This window comes from Anguilla anguilla, chromosome 3, assembly GCF_013347855.1.
Source record: "Anguilla anguilla isolate fAngAng1 chromosome 3, fAngAng1.pri, whole genome shotgun sequence".
Lineage (NCBI taxonomy): Eukaryota > Metazoa > Chordata > Actinopteri > Anguilliformes > Anguillidae > Anguilla > Anguilla anguilla.
This window is the reverse complement of record NC_049203.1, coordinates 44738314-44765941: the sequence shown is the minus strand read 5'-3', so window position 1 is coordinate 44765941 and position 27628 is coordinate 44738314. Positions and strand designations below refer to the sequence as shown.

The window sequence follows — 27628 nt, the reverse complement described above, 5'->3', positions numbered from 1 at the left end:
TAACTAATGATTTTGCTCTGGTATTCTAACCAGTTCAGAACATTTGAGAAAACTTGCAATATCGGCAAGGTCTTCTTCAAGCAAACACCCCACTGTTTTATGCAAAATACAGAGTGCTCACATATTTTACTCTTAATAAATTACTTAGTAATAGTCACTCAGTTTAACAAAAGTAGGGACACATTTCTTTTTTTTTAAAACACACTTAAGCATTCGGTGGTCAAAAAAGAAAAACTGACAAATTTTTGTCCTCAACACTCTTAATGGCAAAACTCAAGACAAGGCAGGATTAGTTATTTTCTGATCACTGTTTAGAGATCCACTCAGCCCCTGCACTTAGTAAATTTATTTAACAGCCATGATTCACAAAGGAATAGAATATAGGTGCATTAAGAGGAGTGGCACAGGATTCTCCCCTTATGATGTCAGCTCTTCACTCTTCTCTCCCGTTGACGTACATCTTTCACTCAGTTTTCTATTTAGTAATACTGCCTCTGTGCTGAAAACCAATCCTTTCATGGACCAGAGGTTAAATGATGTTCTGCAACATCGGCTATCAAGGCAAAACCACAATGTACCCAGCATTCAGCCTCCAAATGGTGGGAGGTATGACATCTTAATCGCAATGGTACAGACATCGCCGCTCTTCACAAATGGCTTGTTGGATATGCATAGACTTTATTCGTTACCTGAAACAGAGGCAAGAAGCAAGCAGGGACATACTACCCAGCTACCATTTCACAGCTCATTTTAGTCAGGACAAGTCACGTATTTACATATTTTAATGAATATGCAAGTACATTTTTTGGTTTGCCGCTGAATGGTTCTGCTTCAGGCACTGTAGAGCACACACCAGCATGACCTACCTTATACATCTTCCCTACTAAACCGGAGAAATGCCAGAACCCCACCCTACCCCAGTATCTAGAAGAAGATTCAAACTACAGGTAGTGATGGGGTGGTGGAGGGTGAGCGCAATTCTGAGCAGCAGCAGCGAAGCATGCAAAAGCAGCGCAGGCAAACGGCAGCGCCGGAGGTTTTGATTGTTGGTTTAAAAAGGTGCTCCATTGGTGATGTGTGCATGTGATTGAATGAGTATAAGAAAACATGTTTTATGTGATTGGTTGAATATGAAAGTGTGTGAAAATGGGATTGCTTAGGCCAGCCAGGGTCAGCTGGAGCAAGAGTTGCCTGACAGAACTTGCTCTGTGTACTCCATGCATGTGGCTCATTCCTCATTCCTGCATTGTTCCTTGTGACTTAAAGGCAGTGTATAGGGAGTCTGTGTGGCACAGTCCATAGCCAGCTAACTTTCAACCCATATTTACGCATCTCCTGTGCTGCCAGAGGTTTGAATCCCCATCTTACAACTTCTAGTACTGTCATCCATCTCTAACTGTAACCCTCTCTACTTCCCCCATCTGAATTAAGTGGAATGGATACATAAGGAAGGGAGGCTGTCAGCTCTTTTATTTAAAAAGAAAATCGTGATTTTGAAAAACTGAACAAATTTCTATATTGGGTATTTTAACCCTAATGATCTTGAAATGTTCTGAGAATGAAAATTGTTATCTGGGTAAAACATGCATGTTAAGAGAGATTAGGCATCTCTCTGGCATTAAAGAGCAGATCATGAAGAGCATGTGTGTGTGCGTGCGTGCTTTTGTGTGTTTATGAGCATAAAAAACAAATGAAATTAAATCAAGTTCATGGACTCCAAGAAGCCTCCTGACAACTTCCCAATAAGGTCCTTGGAGAAAACAGACAAGCAGGCTTTTTTGCTTCCCATATAGGTGTGAAAAGAAGTCATCAGGAGCTCATTCAGACTGTGAATTTTCACAGCTGCCAAGAACGGCAACCGAACCAAATGGTTGAGAGCTATAAATAGCATTTATCACCTGTGATTGGTGTACTGTTGGAAGAAATGGTTAACACACCTTCCTGAAATACTTCTCATACTGCTAGCATGTATTTCAAGTGTACACTTTCATCAATTATCTTTCCAGCCAATAATAAATTAATCTATTTAAAAAACAGAATTTGTTACTAAAATAACTACTTTTCATGCAACACATTACAGATAACAAAAGCATGAACTGATCTGACAAAATAAAATTCCTGATGTTAATATGGGACATTTCTTGCTCATGTCTTTCATAGCTACTTCCTACAGTAACTAATGAAACTAAAATGGCTAATTAAGAACTATTAACAGTTTGTTACAATGCAAGAGCTCGAGAGTTTGAGAACCCCCTTCAAACAAAATCCTGTTATGTATCCCGTCACGTAAATCCAAGTGTGGACCGTAACCTGACATATCTTAAACAGCAAACCTGAACGTTTTAAAATGATCACATTCAGATTTCCACCAAGTTAAAAAATCCTAAAGAGAATTATATGTTTCAGTTCGTCCTAAGATCATGGTAATGTTAATGTATTCTGGAGCAAGAACACTCAGAATTCCTACTGGCACTTGTGTCTCGAAACACAAACAAAGCACCAGTTATATTTTAAACTCACGTTTGACCTTTTTACAGACTTTCTGGGTAACAGAAATTGGGTCTCAAACCACTTTCAGAACAGAGACATTTTGCCTAAAACCTAATAAACATCAGATAAAGCATCTATTTATAAGCCAAATAAAACACAGTGAGCCCTGTGAATAAGACACCTTGAGAATAATAACAGCATCTAGGGGGATTTTAAAAAGTGCAGCAGGTTTTCATGTTCTCAAGACTACATTGTTGGCTACAATATGACACTTTAAAGTTATTTTATGCTTTTTCCATGAATGAGCTACATAAAGTATTAAGTACAGTCATCTCCCCAAGACAATATGTTGTTTTAACAAAATAGTCCTGATTTTACAAAAAGCACCAGTGTTTCCATGTTTGAAATTGAATGTAGAATGAAAACATAAAATGGAGCAGCAATAATCTGCTAACCAATCATTTCAGAAATTACTGTCAAATTACTGTCATTTTACACCAAATATAATTTTTCACTGCTATAATTGTACATGAAACATTTGAAAATGGAAACCAACTCTCCATTTTTCTCATTTTAGCAATTGCAGCTTCTGAAATGTATCTACAAAATGGCCCTCTGAAGTACACAGTATGAGTATTTGCTCGAATGATTCTTTTTTTTAATCAAGAGGTTTTGGTTTCTGTCCCTTTGTGACTCTTTGTTTGAAATATTACAGAACTGAATTGCTTACATTGATTTTCCAGCATGTTTGGAAAGTAGGTGGCAATATCAAATAAGAAAAGATTAAAATTCTACGGAGTTCAATTAAATTATTAAAGATTACACAAATTCAAAACTAAAGAGGAAATTACTCGGCTGTAGCAAATGAAAACTCCACAGTATACCTCATATGCAGGCTTACTTCATTTTTATTCCTGGTGGAGCCTTAACATTACTTCAGTGACCTGACTATATTTCACCTGTGATGTCCTCAATTAAACTCTCAGTAGAGTACCATATGTGTGAACAGTTCAATTTTGCTGTATCAATACATTTTCCGCATGCCCTAAGGACATTCTGTTAGACCGTATTCATTGCTTTTAAATTGGAACAATAAGGGTGTGTAAAGTTTTGTGTTCTTTGACCCTTATACTTGCACCAAGAGTGCAACCAAAAGAAAGGTTTTTATATGTCCCTCTGGCTTTGCAACAGCTAAAAATGCATGACCAAGGAATTTCCCAACAACCACTGACTTTTCACTAATCTCTGTTGCCTGGGTTTGGCTGCTTTTCAGTCTCGCTGACCCCACAGTGAGGTGATGATCTAAAGATCCCCTTAATGTCAGCAGTGCCAGCCCACATTCCATTAATAATTTACTTTATTTTGGCAATTAGCACTCGCTGATAGTTTTCTTATACATGGACAATCACACAGAAAATTAAACTGCTTAAACTTAAAGTTGAACATTTACTGAAGCAATTCCGGTTGGGATACAAGGATCCAACGACAGTGCCCCACTGGGAATCAAACCCGCAACCTCCGAGTTACTGTACAAGCCCACTTCACTACTACTCTGCTGTCCATATGTCCTCCCTCTCAAAGCCAGGCTGCAGCAGAAGATTATTTCAAACTTTCATCTCAGGGCTGTGGAGGGATGAGGAAGTGAGAGGCAGGAGTTCACCACTTCCAAGGTTCACAGACACCACAGTCTCACAAAAATCTAAGCAAACAAGGACGGGGCAGCTTTGAGCCTGGATCAATCTCACGCCTGCCTGTGGACAGCCTCCAGGCACCACCATGGCAAAGGCCTTCTTCACACAGTCCAAACATCTGGACCCTACACTGCTTGGAAAACTGAGATTCACATTTGTTCTTCCAATATGTTCCAGATCCTGTGCACGATAATTCCCATCTGCTGAAACATACTGCATGTACAGTCCCACACATATTGGTGTCAGAACTGTAGGTTTGGGCAAGCTGGTGATGGTGGGCATTTGATAGTACCTGGCTATACAGTTTAGCAGCACCACAAAACAACAAATGAACAAATACATCACTCCATGCAAATAAATGCTCTGCCTGATTGTGACAAGCAAACTTTGATCTGGCCTTTTAACTTTGACCTAAACATCGCTCCACATAATTTCTCTTTACACTACATCGAGTATCTCAAAGATACGGAAAGAATACGTCAGAGCAATACACACATACTATTCATGGGTGTTCAGCAGTAATGTGTGTATGTACAGAAGGGAACCGAAAACGCACACTCTCTGAACGCATCCAAAGGCGCTGTTTAATGTAATCAAGGTACAGATAATATTTAGACTTGAAAATGACAGAAAGTCTAAATATCGTAGCTCTGCTCTTTAAACAAGCAACAGGTTTGGGATGTGTCCTAGTGTGTGTGTGTGTGAATTACATTCACTCCCCTAATGTGAACAAGTCACATGCTCAATATAAAGGTGGTTCTTTTGCTAAGTGCTGAAACTGGTCATAGATAATTTTGTACTCTCTTTTTTTAGTTTATACACAACAAAAACACAGTTGTAGCCATGACTACACAAAGGGAACTTCAAAGTCACAGTGAAAAGTCAACCAAGTAGGATGAGGTATTTCAGCCTCCTGTGGAAGTACAAATAGGGCTGGAGAATAACACAACAGAGCATTGAAAGAACACTGAAAACTGGACCTGTCCGTGCAGTGCTTTTTGTTTTTCAAACAAAACAAAAAAAATTGAACCGAAAACTGAGAGTAGACAATTTTACCTCCAATACGATTACATCACTGCAGCAAAAAAGTAATCTATTGGCACCCCATAATGTTGACTATCCCCAGCCTAACTCTTTCAACGAACTGGCAAACGAGAATTTAGCCACTAGCTGTTTTCAGTTGTTCTTCTTCAGTGAAAATTGCCATCCAGTCCAGCGGGACTTCCGTCAAGCAGGCTTTCCACTAGCATATCATGACATGGGGTAAACCTTCTGAAAATCGCCAGTATCTTAATATTTGAATCGGGAGGCAGGGTGGGGGTTCATCTGAAACCGGATCTTAAATGTGGTCACTGGCATTCCCAGAAAGCGTGCCGTGTCAGTGGAATCTCTTAGAATATCAACACTGAATTCTGGTGCCATTTAAGGGGAAATTGCGCTTTGGAATTACACTTGTTACCTGAAAACAAATTGGCACAACTCTAATTGCCACTTACGTGACTCAAATCGCTTCTCCTTACACTTTGTTCAGTCTTAGGTGACCTACTGCAGCAGAGATAACGGTAATTAAAAACCAGGATAGGCTGTAAATAGCAAAATCCGATGCTTATCGCTACTGTAGCCAACGTGAAATGAAATGCACCGCAGTTGTAGAATATCCGTTATTACCACACGAGTGCTTGCTAATTAGTCCTCGCAGCAAGGACAACAGTTGTGTTACCAATTACGTGAACAATCTATATGGAATGTACAGTCAAGAAATTTATTTTCATATAATTGCGCTCAAAGACGCGAGCGACCGCCACTGCATAAATTGTTTAGTGGCCACAAACCTTGACTGGAGAGCTCCGAGTCGAACTTGTCAAGTCACGGATGGTCGTTCCTGGAGGTGAGGCTGAAATGCCGGCTGCATATCCCAGGGACACCCCGGTCAGTGACGGTCTTCCGCCGTTCCACGGTCGCTGTTTAATCCCATCCAATAACCGTACCAAGAGGATGTTCGCTGGTAAATCATCCACCTCGCAGTCTACCAGTATCCGACACTCTGGGCATCGCAACTCATTGCGGGAGCTGACAATGTTCTCCAGGCAGCGTCGGCAGAATGTGTGTTGGCAGGGGAGTACTTTGGCGGTCGTGTCCAGCCGTTCCAGACATACGGAGCATTCGAGTAAATCCAACAGCGATGACTCGTCCATTTTAGTAAATGGCATTGACCATAAACGCGGTTCCTTGGTCCACATAAGATGCTCTACCGACAGCGTGGTGCATGCTGACGGCAGTCGGGAGTAAGAGAATTATTCGACTACGCTAAAAGCAGCGCTGTGCTTCGCACACAGATGTGCACACCGATCTCACCCGCACTAAAATCTATTTTCTGAGCCGGAATCGCAACCGTGTTGTGAATAGGTTTTTTGTTCCACCGTCACATATTCAGAATGTGGGAGACGTGCAGCTCCCTGGCTTCTGGTGCAGTAACACTGACTTGCTCGCAATATCTGGCCAACTGGCTACCCTGACGACGGCAAGGTAACTGTGTACTGGCTGGTTAGCGGATCAAATGCGTATGTTGTTGCTGATCTCATAGATTTTTAAAACAGCGTCTTTTGTCTCCCGCAGAACAAGATCTTATTGAAGATTTTTTTTCACCCCTGTAGTGCCGTTTAACGTGTACGCTTGATCGTCTGCAGGCTACTTGAATTGTATCAGAAAAGTAGCCTAAATGACTTGTCTTATATGCAGCACGTGAGTGTTCGCATTCGCAATTTTATACATTTCTGCACTACACATTTTTCACTTATAGCATTTTTTATCTTCGACCATAGTTTAAGATATGCGTGGGAAGTAAACTTTTTGTTTTCAGATATGCGTTTACAGTTCCGAAGCACAAGATCAAAACTACATTACGAGCAAAAATGAGGGATGCGACTATATAACATTTATTTGTTCAGTAGCCTACTGCAATGCACACCCATCTATAGAACTAGAACACTCATGTCCAAAAGCAGCCTGCTCCTTTGCTGCGTAAAACAAACATTTTTAGTTAATCTTGTAACTTTAAGATTTTCAATGCAGACGGCGTTCATTCCCTGTTCTCGCAGTCTTGGAATCTTAAAAACGGGATACTGATTCACGTTGGAACGAAAAAAAAACATTACCAAATCTCCAAGACAGTATTTAAAGTCATGTTCTGGTTTTCAGCGGTGCAAATAAGGGGGTCCAGCCATTCCGTGGGTTTGTGGATTTGGTTGCGTCAGAGCGGAAGAGGTTGGAGAGGGGAGCAAAGTATGCCAGTAGACTATTTTGTAATGCCTTTAGTCTAAAATCAAGGCATGCGAGTTTCGACCAGGTTTGCATCTAAATAATGGCTACGGTTACATTTATTTTCATCTATATATTTATACTGTTTAATAAGATATATTGTAATCATTTTCGCCCATTTCTAGATGAAATGACAGCAGGTGCAGATACATTGCCACATCAGGATAGAGTAATTATCAGCTAATCTGCACTGATACGGAATTTTAACTGAAAATAATAGTATATTTCGTATTAAGAACGGTTATGGAATAGTCTGACTATTGAGTGCATGAAGTGATATTATTCCAACGGCATAAAATTCAAATCCTTCAAATTTCTGAAATGGTCATCATCTTTAACTGTGGTTACGTTTATTTGACAGGGAACATCCATTTGACTTGACTACTGCCCTCTGCTGTTCGACAGAAGTAATAGCTGAAATTCCCTTCATGGAACACAATGATTATGCATGACCACTAATTTCTACAGTACGTTAATCTGCATTCACAGAGAACAAAATAAATCATTTTAGAGAATTCCAAATAAGCAGTGCTTTAACCGTCTGCTGAAAATGATGAGCAATTTTCATGAATGTAACTTTGTGTGGTGCATCTACTTGAGGATAAGAGCACATTCAAGATGCTCCTTGAGTGTTTTAATTGCATGTGTCATATCCACATTGAGTGGAAAGAATACAAGGCAATTATACATGAAATGTGTAGATAGACATCCACACACGATTACAAACATTTAAAACAATCCCATGCTTTGGGAGTTTTTAAGGACATTTTTCCTGTTTTTCTACCAAATTGGTGAGTGTGCCTCCGGTGTCTTGTGACATTTCTCGTGCCAACAGAGTTAGAGCAGCTAAAGCAAGTGTTCTCCTCTGGTGTAATTGTATAATTACATCCAAGACAGTGACTTTTTACATGATTCAGACCATGCAGGACTGCAGGAGAACCAGTGAATATTTACCTACGCACCTCCAGGGCCAGCCTCCGCGCTGCTGAGAGGAAGTGGGGAAAATCCAGGGACCCATCCGACCTTTCAGCCTATCAGTCTCTCCTGACAGAGTTTTCTTCTGCTGCCACTGCCGCTAAGGCAAATTTCTATCAAACTAAAATTCATAACTCCATTTCTAACCCTCATCAACTGTTCTCTATTTTCTCCTCTCCTCAGCGTGCCACCTCCCCCACCCCAGTCTTCCTTCACTGCAGATGACTTTGCAGCATTCTTTGACGAGAAGATCGCAGACATCCGCAGCTCCGCCCCCTCCGCCCCCTCTGCGCCCTCTGCCACCTCCGCCCCCTGTTTCTCCACATTTTCTCTCCCCACAGACTCTGAAGTTTCCCAGTTTCTGCTCTCCCACCGCCCTACCACCTGTGCCCTCGACCCTATCCCCTCATCTCTCCTCCAGGCAATCACACCAGACATCCTCCCATTTGTCACCTCCCTTGTGAGCTCCTCCCTATCTTCTGGATGTTTCCCCTCATCCTTCAAGAGGGCCCACATCACCCCACTGCTGAAGAAGCCCACACTATATCCCTCAGTCATCCAGAACTACCGCCCAGTATCTCTCCTTCCTTTTCTATCCAAAACACTTGAACGAGCTGCATCTAACCAACTCTCTGCTTTCTTCTCTCAGAATAAGCTGCTTGACTCCCACCAGTCCAGCTTCAGGCCTGGCCACTCAACAGAGACTGCACTCCTCTCGGTCAGTGAGTCACTCCATGCTGCACGAGCAGCCTCCCTCTCCTCTGTCCTGATTCTTCTAGACCTCTCCGCTGCATTCAACACTGTGGAGCACTCTATCCTCCCAGCAACAGGGATCTGCGGCACAGTCTTTGACTGGATTGAGTCCTAACTCTCCGATCGTTCCTTCCAGGTTGCCTGGGCTGGTAAAGTATCGCCGCCCCGTCCCCTCACCACCGGAGTTCCCCAGGGCTCAGTCCTCGGTCCCCTTCCCTTCTCCTTATACACCAGATCCCTTGGCCCTGTAATCTCTGTCCATGGTTTGTCCTATCACTGTTATGCTGATGACACACAACTCTTTCTCTCCTTCTCCCCATCGGACACACAGGTCCCTGCCCGCATCTCCGCTTGCCTGAGGGACATCCAGAGCTGGATGGACAATCACCACCTGAAGCTCAACCCGGGAAAGACGGAGCTAATCTTTATTCCTGCTCTAACCTCTCCCCTCCTTGATTTTTCCATTTCCCTAGGGGACACCTTAGTGACATCATCACCCTGTACCAAGAATCTCGGATTGGTGATGGACAACAGGTTGTTCCTCTCCAAGAACATTGCAGCGGTAAGCCGGGCGTGCAGATTTTTCCTGTATAACATCCGGAGAATCCGCCCCTTTCTCACCAGATACTCAACCCAGCTCCTGGTCCAAGCAATGGTACTGTCCCGCCTGGACTACTGAAACTCTCTTCTGGCTGGACTACCGGCATCTGCCATCAGACCCCTGCAACTCATTCAGAATGCTGCAGCTCGTCTGGTCTTCAACCTCCCCAGACACTCCCACGTCACTCCCCTGCTCACTACCCTCCACTGGCTGCCTGTTATGGCTCACATCAAATTTAAAACATTGGTCCTAGCATACCAGGCAGTCAAGGGATTAGCCCCAGCATACCTCCACAAGATCTTCAGACCCTACATGCCAGCCAGACCCCTCCGTTCCGCTACCTCAGGACGCCTGGTACCTCCCCTTCTTCGCACCTGCGCTTCCCGAACACGTCTCCTGTCTGTTCTGGCCCCACGATGGTGGAATGACCTCCCCGTGGAGGTCAGAACAGCTGAGACACTGACCCACTTCAAGCGACAACTGAAGACTCACCTCTTCAGGCTGCACCTCTCCCCATCCCTCCCTACCTCCTTGTAATCTCTAAATGGACTGTAAGCTTAGGGTTGTAACTAGGTTGCTGTTTCGTAGGTGACTTAAGATGAGTGCATTAACTAACTACTGCTTGTATTTTTGCATAGACTTCGTTGTTGCTGTTCTCGTTAGTGTTAATCAGTTTAACCTACAGGGTCGAAGCTGAACTACGCGGTTGTTCCCTGCACTTTGAACGGTACTTCTCTCTAGGGTTTTCAACACACTTGTTCCTGGTTTGGTTATACACTTTGTTGTACGTCGCTCTGGATAAGAGCGTCTGCCAAATGCCTGTAATGTAATGTAATGTATTTTATGCTCTACAGGCCACACAGTACTACAGGAGAGCCAGTGACTATTTTACACTATGTAGCCCATACAGTGCTACAGGACATTGAGTAACTATTTTACTAATTACTGTGTGACTTAACTAATGGTGCTAGGAGTGTAGGCACAATCTTACAACCCTTACAGAAATCCCCATAGCTGGGCACCATTCCACAACAAATTGGCTGCATGTCATTTTATAGCCATGATGAAGAATCTGGATATGTTTATGTCTGTTTTATGGCATTAAAGGATTGTGCATTATGGTGCAATATTGCCATCCTTTGCCATCTCTATTCCCTCATTCAATCCATATGGTTCATTGAGGTTGAATATCAGGGTGTTATTTCAAGTTCTAAATTAATTTGAAAATAATCTATTGAACAAAAGAGCACAGGACTACAGGACAGCCTGTGACTACTTTACTTGCTACAGGTCACACAGGACTGCAGGAGAGTCGGTGATTATTTTACACACTATTGGCCACAGGACTACAGGAGCATTGGTGACTATTTTACACATTGTAGGCAACACAGGACTACAGGAAAGTCTGTGACTATTTTACACCTCAGTCCACACAGTGCTAATATTGGCATTTGTCAGCCATGCCGGAATCATGTCAGAAGTGCAGGGGACAGACATAGGCCTATGGTTTAGTGAAGTTTCATATGTGACTAGGCCTATGACTTGCCACGGACACAGTAGGCCTAGCAATAAATGGTGCAAGAACAATAGCATCGAGAAAGCAGACGTCTAAAAGGTGACATATAGTATAATCAATTTGTAACAGATTCGTACACCATCCCTGCCTGGGATGACAATTCGTCAAGCTGAGGAGGAAACGACTTGAGCCAGTGGCAGGGAAAAGGGGACGTGAATGCAGGCCATAACAGGAACTGTTGCAATTATAGGAGAATTAGTGGAGATACGGGGATTTCAGGGATTCGCAAGGAAGGTAAAAGTGGGGGGGGGGGCAAATGAGATCCTCTCTTCACCTTTTGTGGTGAAGAGACAAGCTAATTTACCAGTAACCAAAGAAAAGCTGGCAGACTACAATCCAATTCCCAATCAGAAACAAGACAAACTCTGTGCTGTGGCACCCTGTGACAGTATGAAAATAAGATATGCAAAGTTTGAACCAGCGTCTGAAGGACCAAGCCTGTGCCAATGGTGAGCCTTTGCACAGTCTGTGCCGCTGACTTTGGAGTTTTGTAAAATCACCACTCCTAGGGGAGGCTTTTCTCTTACATGCTGTGATTTGAGTTCTATTAGCTCATTTCATCTTCTTCAGTTCATGTGCTTAATGTTATCACCTCATAACACTGCAGTCCTTAAAAATTTGATAGAAGATACTAGTTCAGAAAGGGGTGTAAATACTAGAACGTAAACCATGTTTATGTCACTGGAAACTGACATCCTGCCTTTTTGAGCATGTCGTTTGGTTTTCCTCACCACTCACAATGGCTGGTATAATGGGATGCATACAAATTCACTGCATTTGAGTTGTAGATAATGTGGTATGATGGTAATATCAATGGATTTTTAAGCATTATGATTATAGGTTTGAATCCTGGGCTCAATCGTTGAAACTTGCATGGTTCTTAACGCAAACAGCCTAAGTGACCTTAGTAAAAGAGCTAATGGATGTTTATGTTGAAAAACTCTACCTGTGCAAGTCTACTTGAATAATTACTTGTCATATGCAAATAAATTATACACTGTGATGTATTTACAAGTGAAAAGGAACCTTAATTTTTTATATACACTAAAATGCAAAATTGCAACACTCTTGCCAATGGGTAAATACATTATGCTATTATTTCTTGCTGTTATACCTCCCTTCTGTATTTACCAATAAGCTGAACCTATAGATACATTAAGTCTGGTGTGAAGTAATATATAAGTGTATGTACCACATATAGATGGATGACTAGGGGCTAGATCAGAGATGGGCAAGGAGAACCATTTTAGTTTCTGGATTTAACACCAAATTCTGCTGTTTATTTAGTTAGCCCAATCGTTTACACAATCATACATTTTGAATGGACAAGTTACATTTCTTGAAAAGCCCATGAATGACTGCTACTGTTTCACTATATCAAATGTTTTATTGTGAACTAACTAGAATCAGTCTATACAGCTAATTAGCAAATCGATCCTGGGTAACTGGTGGCAACAAAACCAGCATACAAAATGCCCTCCAAGGACAGAACTGCACACTCCTGGACATGTCCAGATTGCACTAAAGTAAAACAACATGAGGCAACACACAATTTGGCACACTGGATGCATGACAAGAACAAATAAACTCATGCATCATGGCATAATCAATTACCTGTAAGTATGAGAGGGAATAAACGAAAATATTTATCGTACCAAGACAAAATACAGTTGTCAATAGAGTCAATACATGAAAATACTTCACAGAAACATTTTCAAAATTAAACTGATAGATGTAATTACATTCTGACAAAGGATTATGCCTTCAAAAGGAGTAAAGTTTGTCCAGTGACTGCAATCAGTCGATTCAATACTGAATAATTTGTTTAGCTTTCACTTTAATACAGGAATCAATTCAATATCATCTGTGCTTTTATGTAATTATCAGGATAATTGTGAACCATGCAAATGTTAATGTTGAGAATATTGAATTGCTAATCAAAGATTCTTAATTTTTTCCCTTTTCCACTGAGAAAATCGCAAGATGTCAACAAATGTAAGCAAAGAATTTATCATTTCATTGCAGTGTTAGGAAATAATAACTGGAAACCAGAAATCATATCTATAAATATGACATTGCTCCATCGCATCACATAGTGTGCCCTTTCCACGTAATATTTCACCCACAAAGGCATTCTTCAGACAGGCTACTCTAGTTATATATTCACTCCAGACAATAGTGTGAGTGCTGAGATATACTTTTTCAGATAAATCTGCCATTTTCACACAATGAAAGAAAAATTTATGAAATTCCAAAGCTACATAAGCACAGAGCGAAGTTATGATGCAGTTTCTAATACAGCATTTCTTTGCTGTGATTTATCTGCTATGTAAAGAATGGCAAACTGTGTATTGTGCATTTTCCTGTTCTCCTTTATCCTTCCTGTTAGAAAATAAAAAAAACTTATAGATATTCCCATAGAGATGTTTTTTGTTGTACCAGAAATATCAGAGAATTTCCATATTTTAACCCACCTGAAATAAGGTGATTTTCTTCCAAGTGCATTTTGTACACTTTATAAACCAGCTCAGTAGTTTAACATGCTGGTCTCCTCTGTTCTTCTCTTCCTCTGTGAGCCAATAGCAAATGATAAATTTGCTTGCCTTGACTTTAGCTGAAAAGCTGCAAAGAAAGATAATTGTGGACATGAGCAGTATGCCAATCAAGAATAACCAATTTTGCATGTTCAAGAGTGCCGTGATATTTAAATAAGCCCTCATAGAAAAAAAGAGCAAAGCAGCAGAGACTGACGTATGTCTTGGCTGAACCACTACAAAAGATGCAAGAATTTATCAAGAACTACGACATCATTCACATAACACTAATTTAGAGTAGAGTATTAAATAGTCCCTGCTCTCCTGTAGTGCAGTTTATTTTCTAATTTATTTAGGACTTGACTTTTTTTTTTTTTATTATTAAGGGTGATAATCACCAGGGACCTCCCGATATGATATCATCCTGGTATTTAGGTCACAATAAGATGTTTTTGTGATATACAAAGTGTTGGTCCTGGGCCTTTTTGCATGGAGTTTGCATGTTCTCCCTGTGTTCATGTGGGTTTCCTCTTCCTACCTCTCGCCCAATGCACACTGAGACCCTGCCCAGGATAAGCGGGTATAAGTGCATATAGATAATGTACAGTATATCAGAACAATGTGAATGCTTATGAATGCTCAGAATTTGGCATGATATCCTGAGAAGGACTGGCCCTCTTTGCCCACCCTTGGGCTACAGTATGCTCAGTCTGGAGTGTTATTTTAGTTCCCACATTGGCTTAGACACTGTAACAGCCTCTAAAAGCATGTCTAATTTTGAGTGAACTTCTATAAAACCTGTAGCAGGTACAGAGAGATGAAGCAGAGAGCAGTAGACCAAACACTTTAAATTGAAATAAAATTTTACATTTGTAACATATTGGAGTGGTGGTAGTCTTTTATATACAAGCAGGCAAATTAAACGTGTTCCTATTTGCATATGTAAGGGAGATTGCAGAGTCAGACAGTCTCAACACATCCTAATCCAAGTTAATTCCCTGTTGAGTGCAGTTGCACACTTAAATTCCAGCCTTGAACACAAATCTCATCCAGCTTTTGTAGTTTTAAGCCAGTTTTATTTGACAAGCCTTAAACCTCCTTATCCCTGCTTACAAAGTGGGCCGCTGTACCTACAGTACTGTGCAAAAGTCAGAGACCACCCTTTCTTTGAGTTACGTTCCACTGAAAACAGCCATTAAGAGCAAGTTATGTATTTTTCAGCCTCAGAAAATAATGCTGCAAACATATATTTAACACAAAATTACACAAAAACCTCCACAGCTAGGTACAATATCTAATTGTTCACTTTTTCAATGTTTCCCACACATAGGCTTTACTTGGGTCAGCGGAGGGGCTCCATAATGTTTGGGACAAAGACATTTTATTTTTTATGGATTTGTCTCTGAACTCCATAATTTCAGATGTGTAAACAAACAATGTATATGTGGTTAAAGTGTAAATTCTCGGCTTTTATGAAATGGTATTTTAATACATTTTGGCTTCACCATGTACAAATAATAGCACTTTTTGTACATAGTCATAGTTACGACAGACCAGTTCAATCACTGAAGTAGCAATTAGCCTACTTTTTGGTCAATGGAGTGTCATTCACAACAGCTTCCTCAGTCAGTTCAGTCAGTTTTTCCTGGTAGCTTTTTGTGGCATCCAGCTTTTATGAGTGAATAACTGAACAGCATTAGAGGTGAGTTGGATAGCTGATAGCCAACCATTGGATACTTCTTTTCAATTGATTAAAAATGAAAGCAAATAAATTTGTTGACGTGTGCCTTCACACCATGAGAGCCAGAGAGCATTACAAGCTTGCCATCTGTAGCTGGGCAACACAGCAAGTGCAGCCAACTGCTGACTAGTCCCTTGTGAATGGCTTATATTAGCCTTGCCTGCAAACCGTAAGTGAGAGTATGAAAAATAAATTGCTTTTAAATTTGTCAGAAAGCAACTATATTGTTAATCTGTCATAGAAAATACTATTGTGATTCTTCTTGATTCACAAGCTTTTTGCCTAGAAGCTTCTCTAGAGTCCATGGTGATTTAAATCTCACAATTCAGAAACTGTAGTCCTACAGGAAAGTGTGTCTCTCGTCCCAACCCTGTCTCAATGATAACAACACAAATCATATAGGTCAGTGATGGGGGGGGGGGGGGGGATTTCAAATATGCTAATTTGTCTGGTCTGTCCTGTGGATGCACATACTCCTACACAATTAATTGTAATGCAATACTTTATTAACATGTGTCATTAGATACCATGAATATAAATGAATTGCTTGACTAAATTTTTATTTCAGAAAAAAAGAATATTTGCTTGATAAGCAACTAAAGCAGACAAGATAATATCACTGACACTTGCATTCACATTTTGCCTTGGGCAGCTAGCGGGAAACCTATTTTTATGTCAATAATGCTGATTTTTATTCCAGAATAAAGTGCCTGTGGCATCAGTGTGTTCTCGTATATGGAAGTCATGGAAAGATAAGAGTCATTGTCTAAAGAACATAAAGGCGTAAAGCAAATCAATGGACTGACAAAATCTTGGCATTAATATATCCTGCTCACTGCATAGCATTTTGCTCATTAACTCCGAAAATATTTAGCTAGCACTATGAAATTTAACTTCAAACAGCATTGATTATTAGCCTTTTCAGTTACATTACTAACTTAATTGAGTCGGATACAATTAAAACCAAAGAACACGCGCTCCAATGTTACATCCATACGACCTGTTTAGTATTATTGTAACAGTGGTGGGGAATAATTGTAACAGTAAACTAAATTTAAAAAGCATGTGCACTTTTTTAAAAATCGTTTAATCGTTACGTGAGACCAGCCTCATCCTCAGATCATGAAGTATGGGGCTTTAGTCATGAAAAAAGATTGTGGCACAACCAACTTCGTAACTTACAGTGAACTTACCATGAGTTGCAGTAGTGGCGAAATCAATGAAGAAAGTTATTTCTGTTAGTTTCTTAACACCCAGGTAAGCTTTTACAAAGCTAATAGCGTACCATTCACACCAATCTGGAGTGTGCTTATTATAATTGCCTGTGACCACTGTTTCTTTTCCGTTAATCGTGTCAAGCGATACACAAGACGCATGTTTGTGGAACAGAAGGCGTCATATGTGCAGTGCATGATGAAACTACTCTTAAAAGGCTTAGTAAGTCTGACCCAATGTTGTTTGACTGATTTACGTTGCTGTAACAATTCGTAAAACTACGTTAGTCAGTAGGTAAGTAAATAAATAAATCCTAGAGCTAAAATGTGGAAATATAAAATCTATGTCGATTTAAGAGTTCATGCCAGAAAGGGTAAGGGTGACTTTGAAGTTCTCTCTGCTCGGCGTCTTTCACAGGTGCAATCTTTTTTGCAATTGCGGGTCTGTTGACCTGCGATTTCCTCTGCGAAGAGGGGCGGGCAATTCCTGTAGCTCGATTTCAACAGCTTTCGTGCAAATGCGAGGCACAGGCGGGAGCGTCTGCCAGACAGTGAGGATAGCTTGGGGGTTTCATAGCGTATCCGAGTAGGAAGTCTTGCAGCCGCGTTTCTGTATTTCTTATCCATCCTTGCGGACTACCCAGCGGTGAGGGAACTGTCCCCGACAGGTGCGGAGTATTCCAATGCGAGACGTATATAGCCGTTGTAAATTGAAACCATGCCAGAGTTGTGAATACCACACTTTTACGCAATGCAAACAAATTCCGGTTTGCCAGTGATCATATAATCAACCTGTTTGTCCCATTTGAGGTTGCTTTGGATAGTAACCCCTAGGATTCTGATTGCTACAGGTTTGTAGGGGAACCGGGTATGGACAGGATTGGGGGAACGTAGAAAGAGAGAAAAGTAGCTGTTAAAAGTTTATCTTAAAATACGACATTAGCGATATTCTACCACCAGGTGGCGAACTCGAATTGCAGTGTGATATGTGTAGCGCTTGAAGTCTACCTGAATCAGGTTCGTTCTGATCTCATTGGGCGGGACGGATTTCTTTCTCTCTTTTTCTCAGGAGGAGCTTCAACTCTTTTAACACACATAAATTGTGCGATAAACCCCTGGGATTCCACGAACGGATTTGTCCGTGTAGCCTACATCATGTTGTAGGCTACATTTTGCCAAATAATAATTTTCTGCGTTGAAAATGACTTTACAAACTGTAAATTGAGATTTTTCTTTAACACAAGATTGGGAGGATTTATTTCATCTACAGTCCTTGAGGATCTCTTCTCCGCTTGCATTACGCTGGAAATAGGCTACTTATTAGCCTACACTACCACGCGTACACATTGCTGCAGGTAATGCGTTTCCCTTTTCCTCTTATCTTTTTTTACAGTCTGGGTTGCAAAATGGTAGTCGCAAATACTGACCTTATAGTGACAGATACATTTGTAACAATTCTGTTTGTGCGTTCTATTGATGAAGGGCGCCAGTGGGATAATTGGTTTACGTACGTAGTCTACTGTAACTACTAAAGAAATGTTACTTGTTGGATTGTCTGCCTGTTTTAGAGTCTGTACTGATTTCGTTTGTGCTTGTATCTGGTTTCGCGTTGTCACCTATGACTCTGGGCAAAATAGTTGGAACTTGTCATTCTGTGGCTGTAAAATAGGGCCCGGTGTGTGCCTCAATTTGGACCCAACGCCTGTAATCATTTTTCCTCGCTGTATATCCTGAGCTCAATCTCGGGGAAAGTCCTGTTTGGAGACTGAGGAGCCGGAACATGCATGTTCTTGTAGCTCCTCTGATGTCTCTTTGGCTTTGAACTCCTGCTGAAGGTGAATATAAATCTTTTTTTTTCTTTTTTTCCCATTTTTTTAATCTCCACGACCTGCAAGTTTCAAGGTTGTTTTCTTTTATGTATAAAGTAGATATAGAGAAAAGTAGCTGTAAAAAGGTCACCTTCAAAGATTATTTGGTCTAGCAGCCTTGATCCAAGCATGGGTGCAGTAGCCAAGAGTAGATTTATGAATAATTAATGCAACTGCAAAAAACATCACATAACTACTTTCTGCTGCTACTACCACCAATAGTAATAATAACCATATTTGTAATAATAATAACAACAATAATGTGTGAAAAAGATCATCAAAAGATGACCTAGCATACATCAGACTGCAAACAGGCTATGCTGTTTTTTGTTTGTTCATTTTTATCATTTTGAGTTGATAACATATGCCTTAAATATTACATTCAAAAGGCCAAAAGCGGTTTGTTTTTCTGCGTGGGTTTGATCCTTTCTTGGTTTTGTGTCTTTATTCATACCTAATTGCAATTTCAATATCACATATTATGCGTTGTGTCATGTTTAGGTGTTGCGGATGGCTCATGCCAAATGATAATGGTTACTACAACATTATGAAGAATCAGGCATTCAAATATTAGTTTCCTTGCACACGTGTTTTTTTGTGTTTAAAGCTCGGAAGGCTCTGTTAACAAGTGAGATTTCACGAGAATGGAAAGCTTCATTTAACAAGAATGGAGGGCTTCGGTGTACAGGACTGGAACAGCTCCTACCTCTTTGTGTTTTCTTGAATTGCCATTTTATCGTTGCAACAAGGATGCAGCCATAAATGTAACATGGCCAAACGATTCTCCAATTTTTTGCTACGTCTGAGGGAAAATGTTAAATAAATAGAGCAATGTGAATCAGAATACGAGTACCGAGTACGAGCAGCCAAGCTGCTATTTGACATTATTCACTTGGACATTATACATTCTGTACACTTTGTAACAGTACAGTACAAAACTATAGCATCAACTTGCCAGCATAAACAAGAAAATGAAACAGATATGTTGTATGCAAAATGTAGCTGTAGCATAGACAATAGAGAGCTCTTTATAATCACAAAATTATTGGCATGCTTAATACAGATGAGCAAAAAGGACTATACAATAATTGTACTAAACTATATTGCCATTTTCAAAGTGGAATATATTTGACATTATTAATGATTTGATGGAATCAATCAAAATTACACAATTTTCAAATGTATATAACATAAAAATCTAAATTTATTTCCAAAAAAAATTAAGTTATTTGTATCTGAGACCATTTATCCAGAAATAATATTTCCAGACACTTGATATATTTTGATTTGCATATAGACTGTCCTCTTCAATTGAAACCACAGATTGTCAGTGGGGTTCAGGTGCAGTGACTGAGGTGGTCCTTGAATAATTCTGCAGTCAATTTACCACTTTGTGGATTTTAATGTGTATTTGGGGTCATTGTCCTTCTGGACAGTTCGCTTTAAGTTTTCAGGTGAAAATGTCTTGCCACTTTGGTGGAGTAAATGATGCTGTTGTTCAGTCTAGGCTTGTGAGTGCCTTTGGAGTCTGTTATTGGAATTTGTCAACATGAGGACCAGAGTTGTGCCAACAAAAGTCAAGGAAGGCATTATGAGGTTGAGAAATAATAAGACATAGACAAAACCTTAGGCTTACCAAAAATCAACTGTATGGAACATGAATGAGAAGAAAGAGAGTACTGGTGAGCTCAGTAATCACAAATGGCCTGGTAGGCCAAAGAAGACCTCTACACTTGATAAGTGAGGAATTATCACCATAATGAAGAAAAATCCCCAAAGACCTGTCCAACGGATCAGAAACACTATTCGGGAGGTAGGCGTGGATGTGTCTGTGACTACTGTCCGCAGAAGACTTCAGGAACAGAACAGAACACTGCAACCACTAGTCAGCCGGAAAAACAGGATGGCCAGGTTACATTTTGCTAAGCAGTACCTAAAGGAGCCTTTTAGAAGAGTTTTAGAAAAAGGTCTTGTGGGCAGATGAGACCAAGATTTACTTGTATCAGAATGATGGCAAGAGCAAAGTATTCACTGATGATGTAACTGCTGATAGCAGCAGCCGAATGAATTGTGAAAGGTAGCAAAGCACTTTATCTTCTCAAGTTCAAGCAAATACCTCTGAGCTCATTGGACAGTGCTTCATCCTACAGCTAGTCAATGATCCCAAACATACTACTAAAGCAGCAAAGAAGTTTTCCAAAGCCAAAAAAAAAAAATAATAATTCTTGCTGGCTAAATTATTCACCCAATCTGAATCAGATTGAGCAGGTGTTTCATATGAAGAGAAAACAAAAAGAAAAAGTACTGACCAGTAAAGTGTTATTAGCTGGAAAATGTAGCTAGCTTGCCAGTTAATATTAGATAATGTTAGCTAATGTGAAATACATTCCTTCTGGTTAGGGAGGACATCTTCCGCAAGTGTCATTTTTGCAATATAAAAGATAGGATATGTGAAACTGCATCCTCCCTGCTACATTTTTCCATTGCTCTAGAGGGTGATGTTGAGATTTTAACATATATTAGGGATATTAAGCAATAGGGATTTTGTGTGTCTTAGGTGCTTACAAATAGATATCAAATTGATTTGTTAGATTTTTATTTTTATAGAATTCATTTTATAGGTTTTTTTCCCCATACAAATTCTTGAGGAGGACAGTCCTCTGTGTCCTCTATGGACAGACATCCTGTGATGTCTAGAATATTTGAGGTTTACAAACTGATTTTGTGTTTCCATGAAGATTCCCTTTCTCATAGTTCTTTCTCTCCTTTTCCTTTGCTCTCAATGAGAAGTGAAATAATGAAGTGCCGCTCAAAGGATAGAAGGACCAGAGGGGACGTAGGTGTTTAAAGAGTTAGCCAGCTGGAGCTGAATCTGTCAGACTGTGAGACGCGTGATAATCACAGGAATCCAAGCCCCATAGGGCGTTTGGCTTAAGCCAGCCGCTAGGCAGAGGGAGTCCTAGTGTCAGGTTCCTAATGTCATGAAGTATTCCATGAGAAATAAAATGTCTCTCAAGTCATAAGGAGAGGAGGTCACAAAGATGGTTCTCAGATTTTGAGACTGGTTCTTTCGGGACTGAAAATCAAGAAAGCGGTTTCTCCAAAAAACCCAGAATGGACAGATGCTGCACTGTACATGCAATATATTTGATGTTTTCATTTTTGAAAGCTGTTTTTCTTTTGTGCATTTTCATTCCCGTCATGTGGTGGTGATCCAGGACACTTTTTGATCTATTACTCAAGGACTTGTCCATTTCATGTATTATCTTAGTTCAACTAGATTTAAAAGTAGCTGTGTTACAGCAGAGCTGTGTACACTAGGAGTAAATAATAAAATGACAGCAATACTCCACAAAATGAATTAAACTGTCTGCATTGTTGAAGTTGACCTTCTGACAGAACCATGCAACACTCTCCAGAACCAGGGTTGCAGACCGATGTGATAGGAGCATAAAAAGAATGTGAGAATCAAAAAGAAATAATGAAGAAACGCTCTAGCAAGAAGCCAGATTTGTCACCTTCAGTTAAAAAAAAAACACAAAGTAAGCCTGCCTCTTATATGGAGCCATCCAGGCTAACCACAGCTAGTCTGAAGAAACTCATTGATGAAAGGTGAACTTTCTAATGAAAGCTCAACATCTAGTTCTTCAACCTTGATCGGAGTGGCAAACAGATTACAAAATTGAGCCGGGGTTTCAAGGTGGGGAGAGGCACCAAGAGACTCCTTTTCATGTGTGCTTAGGGTTTGTTTTTACTGTCTTTTGAAAATAAAAGTTGAAGCTGAAATCTGTAATTAAAGTGATCTAAAAGATTAAGAGTTTCTGAGCCTCTGTGCAAACCAGGGACAGACAGACTGCACACCTCCATAGGCACGTTCCGACAGCCCAGGTGTCTGATGCCGAGCGATAGAGATTTAGCATTAATGATTTGAGCCCCTGGTGTCTCAAATATAATTAAGAACATTCACATGTGCATTTAACCATGACTAAGGCTAATATCAGTCAACTTTGAACAGCAGCAAAAACAAAAAGGTAATGAAGTGTGTTTACGGATACTAAGGATCATCTATGTTTTAATTGTCTAAATTTGTATTAAATGCTAAATCTGTGTGTGTGTATGTTTGTGTGTGTATCTGTGCTGAGGCAGCAAGAAAACTGATTAACCACAGTTTCCACTGACAAAATGTTTCACCAATGTCTTAGTTTTTATTATGCCTCCGTGACGGCACAGCCTTGGCCGGAGGCATTATGTTTTCGGGTTGACCATCTGTCCGTCCATCCCGTCCGTCCGTCCCATTCTCGTGAACGCGATATCTCAGGAACGCCTTGAGGGAATTTCTTCAAATTTGGCACAAACGTCCACTTGGACTCAAGGATGAACTGATTAGATTTTTTGTGGTCAAAGGTCAAGGTCACTGTGACCTCACGTCCGTCCCATTCTCTCGTGAACGCGATATCTCAGGAACGCCTTGAGGGAATTTCTTCAAATTTGGCACAAACGTCCACTTGGACTCAAGGATGAACTGATTAGATTTTTTGTGGTCAAAGGTCAAGGTCACTGTGACCTCACGTCCGTCCCATTCTCTCGTGAACGCAATATCTCAGGAACGCCTTGAGGGAATTTCTTCAAATTGGGCACAAACATCCACTTGGACTCAAGGATGAACTGATCAGATATTGGTGGTCAAAGGTCAAAGCTGGCCTTCCTTAACAGCTTGTTGAGACTGCTGACCTCCAAGCCTTGATACCACCACCCCAGCACATCACTGTGAAAAACCAGAGCACTGGCTACTGGTTGGTGGAGGCATACAACAGCAAGGCGGTATTTCTAGTTTGACATGCATTTAATACAGTACTTCTTGGTCTTGATGTTGGCTCACTATTATAATAACAGTGGGGCAGTAAATTCACATCAACACTGTATTCAGATTTTATGTGTTGGCCACATAGTTTGCTTAAGTGTCAGGGATCCAATACATCCACTTTAGATTTTGGTGCTCTGGCATTCCCCTGATAAGTCTCCATTTTATATGATCCGATTATGTTTTGTTTGATTACATGAACTGGATTTCAGATGTAAGTGGAGAGAGAGGATTTAAAACAAGCTAAATTCTATCTACCTGATTTTCTTGCATATCACAACCATATCAAATATCCTTTGTTAGTTTTGTAGAATTCACAAATACCACCCCTATGCCTTCTGTGCCATTCTGACAATTATGATGTCACTGCATATTTATGGATGAAAAGGAATCCGCTAAAGCTTACTTTGCTTACTATGTTTCAGGGGATTAATAGTCATATGTGTCATATATGCCCTTTCTCAAAATGGAGGTTATGTTCTCACCTAGGAGACTTGAGTGTGGGGAGAGACAAGCTTGGATTCCTAGCCATCCCTGCCAGTAATCTCCACTGTTGCTCTTTGAAAGCCCCGAAAGCCCAAAAGAAGAAAAGATTGTCTAGGGCTTCTAAGTGACTCTTTTCTGGAGACAGTCTGCAGGCATGCTGGGTAATGCATGTGCCTGCAGGTGCTGGAACTCCAGTTCATCCTGACACTCTGAAACAGCAGTTTTACCAAATCTGCACCCGAAGGGAAGATTATGAAGAACACTCAGCCCAGGAGGAAGATTCTTTTGAGAAGCACTCATTCCAATTCGAACCATACTAATGCGTGAAAAAAAAACTTGACAGATTTATGCGCAAGACTTTCTAGGTTTGGCTCATTCTTGCTCAAAATGCCATTCTCGCCTGTGTCTTTGAAAGAAATCAGTTATTTCAGTTAGTATCAATCAGTTAGTAAATGGTTATTTACTTTATTTTTATGTGAATATGTGTATTCTTTTAGCATATAAATAAAGAAATGTTGACAGGGCAGAAGAACTGTCCTTTTTAATGAGAAGGTTGTTGCTGCAGGTAAACATGATTTTGCAAATCTATGACTAAGAGTCCTATGCTTTAATTTTTACTGTAGGGCAGAAGTGTAGAGTGTATAATAATAAATATTTTTATGGGTGGCTTTTTCAAAATTAAATTGTAAGCAAATATGAACAGATAGTGATTTTAATTATGTGCATAAACTTTGCGTGCCTCTACTTTTTATACAGTTCCACCATAATGCTTTACAGAACAATCTGTTCATTGCAGAGGTAAATTCTCTTACTCTTAAATAATAGAGACAAAAACAGTTTTGAGTCAACCAAGGGTCAGAAAAGGAAGTATTGTGCCAACACCAAATCACTTTTGTCGCCCAGAAGGTGTGTGTGCGTGTGATTGTGCATGCTTGCGTGTGTGTGTATGTGTGTGTGTGTGTGTGTTTCTCATGTATATGTTTAGAGAACATGGTCTGTTTATATGTGTTGTGGCACATAATTTATAAAACCCTCTAAGATTTGATTAGCTGCCATGTCTGGACCCTGAAAGTGATAACACCAAGTAGTTGACATGGCACTGGTTGTTATACCAGTGTATGTATATGTATGTATATGTGTGTGTATATATATACTAGATCCTAGATATGTAACCTAGACAACCTAGATATGTAAACGTGGCAAACACACTTTGCAGTATTACTGACGGTAACAGGCTGTGAGTTGCACATGCACATTCACACTTGAACTGACAGTACGTGTCAACACCCTAACGGTATTCCCACAGTCACCTTGAGAGTGAGACAGAAAGGCCAAATGTGCCCTCAGACACGGTCCTGTCAGCAGAGGGGAGGATATCTGGAGGGCTGTTTTTCTTTTTATCTTCCGGTCTAAGACACATTACTTAGACAGGTGGGTGAATGGTTTATCTCCAGGGTTCCTAACAAGGGCTGATCCGTTTCAGGATATTATGCCTTCATACATTTTACTATTTTGTTAATTAGCTCGATCATTTACTTGCACTTTTAGGGGGTTTCTAAAAGTCACAGATTGGATCAAACTATTTCTATTACATTTTTTATCAATTTACACTGATTTTCCCATCTTGAGACCAGCTGGCTTGTTTAATCTATGTAATATTTCAGAAAATGGACCCAAGTAACTGTTCTTTTAAGCATTAGCTAAATTGCTAGCCATGCCGTGCTAGATAGAGACAGCAGTCCATTCAATTAACTCAGATATCACCTCACAGGACCACAAAGCACTCATTCATTCAGAATCACAACACCCGCATTGTAAAATAAATATAGATAACAGAGTATTTCTAGGTATATCACAGAAACTATCCATAAAGTTCTTTATTGTACTGTACATCCAAGACCCCTAACTGAACAGAGCAGAATAGCCAGTGATCAGAGAACAGTTAATAATATCTCTTGCTTAATCCTCCAATATAAGAGTAGATATTTGCAGCGTTGTTAATGACAAGTATAATGATTCCGTGTGCATTTACCTTAGATTACGCGGTCGTTAAGGGATTAATAACTCGGGGGAAGGGAGTCTGCGGTCGAGTTTCAAAGGAGGCAAGTTCTGACATGGGCGCCGTAGGCAGGATGCCAGGACTGGGCTCGCTCCTCTCTGCGTACTGAGGTACATTCCAGCCTCAAAGAGACAGTCAGTCTTGGAGCATTTGGGAAGGGCAGGGGAGCTCGACATTGATGAATCCCGGGGGGCTGTTTGTATTGTGATAATGTCTGTCAGGCTTTGGAATAGGCAATATAGCGCAGTCCGTAGGTATTTGGGCCGTGACACAGTTTTTATTGTTTTGGCTCTGCACTCCAGTACGTTGCATTTGAAATGAAAAAATGAACATGATGCTAAAGTGCAGTATGTCAGCTTTAATTTCAGGGTATTTATATCAAATACATCATATTTAGTACTTGGTTGCATATCGTGCCTTACTAAAAGGATTGCCCAATATGGATGTAAATAACCTTCGAATTAAAGCTGACAGTCTGCACTTTAACCTCACATGCACTGTTGCATTTCACATCCAATTTGCTGGCATACAAAGCCAAAACCTCAAAAATTGTGTCTGTCCAAATGTGTAAGGACTGTCCTGTACATATACATGCTATACGTATATGTATTTCACATTTATTTTTTCATACTTAGAATGCTACACCAAACAGGGGAATTCATGTTATGTACATATTCATTATAGAGATATGAAGGGTCTTTTTTTGGTTAAACCTGGCTAGCAGTAGTGCAGCTCATAATTCATTCTACCTTGACAGGGGAAAGTGTGAGATAGAGACTTTATTTTGATAGCGCAGTAACAAATGAAATAGGTCTGGTAATTCCTCTCGGGGGCACAGAACTGCACTGGGGCTCGGATCACAGAGAGGTTATTAATGTAGCCGCCTTTCGAAAGAGGATTGCTCAGAACAGAGCAGGCAATGCTGCACGATGGTACAGATTCAGCAGCGAGAAGCCTGGCAGCTTGCCACTGGACTGCCGGCGCGCGCTCGTGTACGTTGTTCGTACGTGCTCGCCGGCGACTGTGCACGTCGAAGTAAAATGGCGGTTTACTTGTTTAGCCATTTGCTTGGATGCATTGAAGGAGCAATATTATCTGCTGTTGTATTTGGGGATATGTTGGTATCTCTCATCAATGACTGATACCTGCCGTTTTTGTGACCCTTTCATAAGAAAGACACAGCCAGAACTAAGACTAGCATTTTAGGACCTAATGATCATGCACGCATGAATGGCCAGCCTGTGGACCTTACCCAACATCCCCAGAGCTGCGGACAGCTGATGTACAGAGAACCGAGACATAGCTGTAATTATTGTTTTCAGCTAAATTTCTCATGGAGTCTCCTTGACAGATAATTGCCGCTGATGCAGGAATCAACAGGCTCGGAAGGGGGTTACTGGCTTATTATGCCGTCGCTCTTCTGCGCGGTTTAACCGCGCGCAGCGTCTGTTCATTCCGCCT

The 27628-nt window shown here is 40.5% G+C and overlaps 2 protein-coding genes across 3 annotated transcripts in view; one reads left to right on the top strand and one right to left on the bottom strand.

Annotated features, from left to right (window-relative positions):
• LOC118222374 (E3 ubiquitin-protein ligase SH3RF3-like) overlaps positions 1 to 6812 on the bottom strand; it is a 119802-nt gene extending 112990 nt beyond the window's left edge. Inside the window, exon 1 of the mRNA XM_035407927.1 lies at positions 6014 to 6812. Coding sequence (XP_035263818.1) covers positions 6014 to 6421 — 408 coding nt within the window. The 5' untranslated portion in view covers positions 6422 to 6812. The remainder of the gene's footprint in view (positions 1 to 6013) is intronic.
• An 11130-nt stretch (positions 6813 to 17942) lies between these two features.
• LOC118222542 (tumor necrosis factor receptor superfamily member EDAR-like) overlaps positions 17943 to 27628 on the top strand; it is a 34493-nt gene continuing 24807 nt past the window's right edge. For both annotated transcript variants that reach the window (XM_035408208.1, XM_035408206.1), the window contains exon 1: positions 17943 to 18248. The gene's annotated coding sequence lies outside the window, so the exon portion shown is untranslated. The remainder of the gene's footprint in view (positions 18249 to 27628) is intronic.